The 3,794-nt window shown below is 39.8% G+C and overlaps 1 protein-coding gene across 1 annotated transcript in view; it reads right to left on the bottom strand.

The window, feature by feature from the left end:
* The window catches only part of LOC140921461 (transcription factor Jun-like), a 2,432-nt gene extending 1,280 nt beyond the window's left edge, over window positions 1-1,152 (bottom strand). The window contains exon 1 of the mRNA XM_073371464.1: window positions 1-1,152. This exon is cut by the window's left edge and continues 1,280 nt beyond it. Within this exon, the coding sequence (XP_073227565.1) occupies window positions 60-1,043 (984 nt within the window). The 5' untranslated portion in view covers window positions 1,044-1,152 and the 3' untranslated portion in view covers window positions 1-59.
* Between the last annotated feature and the right edge of the window lie 2,642 nt (window positions 1,153-3,794).

Genomic DNA, 3,794 nt, shown 5'->3' with positions numbered 1-3,794 from the left:
AGCGAAGAACACACAAGAAAACTCTGTATATTAAAAACTAGACTTCCATCAGTCTGTTATTAGTTCACCGCTAAACCCTGTGGCTGATTCAAAAGCATGATCTCGCAGCCGCCTTGCACATGGTCCATAACTTTAAGCTTCAGATCAGATACCTGCCTCTTAAGTGCGCTGATTTCGGCGTGAAGTTTTGTGTTGATTCCCTTAAGTTGGGTCACTTTATCTTCAAGGTCTGCCTCCTTTTCTAGTTTTCTCTTTCGGCATTTTGACGCCGCGACACGATTTCTCTGCTTCTTTCGCTCGTTCTTCACCGTTTCCTGTAACGCCAAATCGATCGGTGGAAGAGGAGGCGTTCCTGGCACAACTTGTGATTCGTTCTCGATCTTTACGTTCGTTAATCGTGGCTGTTGAGGTGGAATTTGCACGTTCAAAAGCTGACTGTAACTTGTACTAGGTTCAAACTGAACCGCCGCGGCCCTTTGAAAGTCAGGAAAAATTTGGTTTGCGGCGCCAGAAGATTGTAACGAAACCAGCGGAAGTGACTGAGTCGAAATTGTCGAGGTACCGGTCGCGAGCATTGGAGTAGTACTAGCGACTGTACTCCTCGTATTATTTATCCCGGTAACTGTAGCAAACGGCGGGTTAACAGGACCTTGTCCGGCTGAAGTTAGAACGTTCTGCGTAACAGGTACATTTGTCACCTGACTTGACGGTTCCTGTTGATCGTGAAGCCGTTGCAATGCCTCCATAAAACCCCGCGCGTACATTTCTTGTTGTTCTGTGACTGACGACGTTCCCTTGAACAACTGACTCGGAGTAGGAGTTGTCAAGATACCTCCATAACCCATGATTAACTTTTCCAATTCAGGAGAACCCAAAGTTAGTAAATGTAAGTCAGGAGACGTTAAAACAGCGCCATCAAGTGAAGTTTGCCGCCGCGTGTTCGTCGACGAAAAATCTAGCTTCAGTTTGCCTTTATCGTAGGTTGATCCTTGAGAAGTAGATGTTGCCGGCATATTTTCTTCGTCATAAAATGATGCTTCCATTCAAGAAGCAGTGTTCGATTGTAATGTTACGAAAATCAGCTGACTCAAGCAATCCAGATAACTCGGTGAATTTTTCATACGCAACTTTTATTTCCGTGGGTAAGGCACCTCTTTATGTCCCTTCTGTCATTTTCTATTTTCGTTCTGCATATGTCATTAAAATTTGATTGGTTGAAAACTTGCACTTTGTTCTTTCGTGACTAATGATTGGTTACTTTTGATGGCTTTCCTCGGCACGTGACATTGCATGTATTTATCTCTGACGTCAAGCGGAAAACATGCAGAAAACAAAAGCGGTATTTCCTTGGCGACCCAAGAAGCGCGAAATTTCGATTCATTTGCGGGCTCGTTTCGATTCGTTAAATACGATTTCTTTTGTACATGCTAGAGAAGGGTAGAATTTTCGCTAGTTCAGAGGGCTTCGTATGGATTGATCTTCTCCAGTTAAAACAAGAAAATCGGAGAAAATCAAGTTGATCGAAGGAAAAAAAATGAAATGAAATAAAAACAGAAATTGCATTCGGAAGTTTAAAGTAAAAATATCACCGGAACATGTAACACCGTTAATAAATTTCCTACCAAACCATTAAGTATTGCATGAATATTTTACAAAGGAAAAAGTCAGCCCTTCGTCGAAAGTTTTGTTTAACTTGGTACCGCCCTGCCTACTCGCCCACGTTTCCCGGGCTTGGGCTTTTTTTTTTTCAGTTTTGATATTGACTTGTTGTTCTGAGAAAGCTCGAGCATACTTCCTTTGTATTGTTTTGTTTATCACTGCGTCTGTGAACTTAACCGCACTTGACTAAAACTGAATGTTTCTCACCGGAAACAAAATGTGAAAATTTCACGTAGTCCTTCATAACTCTTTTCCTCGTCGAAAACCGTTTCTTTTAAATTCACGTGAAGCTTTTGCTCGGATTTTGAAAACTTTTGTATATACTGTTATAGTTTTTGCCTTAAGCAATTTGTTAACGTACATAAATTAGCTGTCAAATAATCATCTGTCTGTCACGCGGTCACGTATAAGTTGTATGATGTCTGGTGGATTCGTCCTCACGTCTTGCGACCAGGTTAAACTTATGTCTTTTTTAATGATATAATTGAAGAATAGCAAACAGCAAACTGCTTGCAATTTTCGAATTTAACTTAAGGCTAAAATGTTTGTATTTAGTGCTCTTTCCGAAAAGGTGAAGCCTGATATTTACAGATCGTGAGTTGAATTTTCAAACAATATTACGTGCTTTCTCTGCTCGACAGGTGTAAAATTCGATCCACTTCGTTTACGTTTACCTTATAAGGCAAGGAGTGTGGAAAGAAAATTGTTGCGGATAAATGCCTCTAACCCCGAATGCTAGGAGACTTTGGATTAAGCGTTTTTGTTTGAACTGAGGATGCTAGCCTGCGCTTGTTTTGAAGAAATTTCGAGGATGAGCGTGCGTGTTGGTTCGATCTCGCGATTTAATCGTGCGCCTCTCGCGCTGTATAAAAAATAACCACAAAAAAGGAGAAATAAAAATTGGCGCCAGCCCCGCAGGAAGAAGCTAAATACGAGTATAAAACCTCTCGCACCGGTAGCATAAACCACAAGAACATTAGTTTTACATCTTGAGGTACTTCGTGAAAACTTTAAAAAATAATTTAAAAAGTTGAATTCCAGACTGATCATTACTGATTTCATCCGTGGATTTTTTTCGGCTAAATCTCATGGATCAGCCGAACGTATGTTTATCGCTTCCCTAATACTAATGCGAAAAGAAGGCTATGGCATTCAGGAGGAACAACTTTTATCAGTTCCGCTTTATGTTCCGCACAACTCAGTGAAATTTATAGTTATCAAAAAGATAAAGAAAATTTAAATTGTTTTCTAACGGAAGCACGCCTAACAGGTTAACGCGGAACGAATTGACCTCAGGACACTTTAATATCAAGGGCGGGGTCAATAAACAAATAGGAAGTTGTATTACCAAATTCGGAAAAGAAGCGGAACTGTATGAACCGTAAAAGAAACTGAAACGCTCTCTGAGACAAGCCCTACCGTTCGCTTATCCGTGAAGCACAGCTGGAAGCAGTCCAAAGCACTGACGGATTTCAGCGAACAGTCTAGAATTGTTTTTTTTGCCTATCGAACTGTTATTCACCCTTTATCATGTTTCTATTTACATCTTGAAATGGTTATGAGATGTTAGCTAAATTTAACATTATAATGCTGTAACTTTCTGTCCGTAATTGTACTATTTTAAAAAAACCTCCCTGCTTTTCGTGCGTGTGGCTCTTAATTGAAGCCTCAGGAGTGAAACACGTGTGAGAGCCGTTCAAGATATTGATCCAGCTTAGAGAAATCCTTCTTACATGAACGTAAACAATACGCACGCTTTTAGTTTTTTTGTCCATAAAAGGTTATATCGGTTTTGTTCTCGATGTTTTTAATATTTTACAAGAAGTACATAATCTTCTGATTTTGATTTGCTCTAGATTGATTTGTATTCTGTAAACTTAAATATGTCAAAAAAAATTCGATTCTTAGAATCGAAACTAGGCAATAGTTTTGACCTTGTACAGACAGTTTTGTTTTTCAATAAGTGGTCATATATTGATCATGTGCGCTTGTTGTGACCTTTAGGGGTTTTCATCAAGGCCAGCTATTAGGAAAATCACGTACATATTTTGCTCGATTACGTCACTGTTACGTCACTAGTAACACTGTCACACAACACAAATAAGCGGAGCATGTCTGTCACACTGCAACAGACA

Source organism: Porites lutea, chromosome 12, assembly GCF_958299795.1.
Source record: "Porites lutea chromosome 12, jaPorLute2.1, whole genome shotgun sequence".
Lineage (NCBI taxonomy): Eukaryota > Metazoa > Cnidaria > Anthozoa > Scleractinia > Poritidae > Porites > Porites lutea.
The sequence above is the reverse complement of the archived record's forward strand: the minus strand, read 5'-3'. Positions and strand labels throughout refer to the sequence as shown.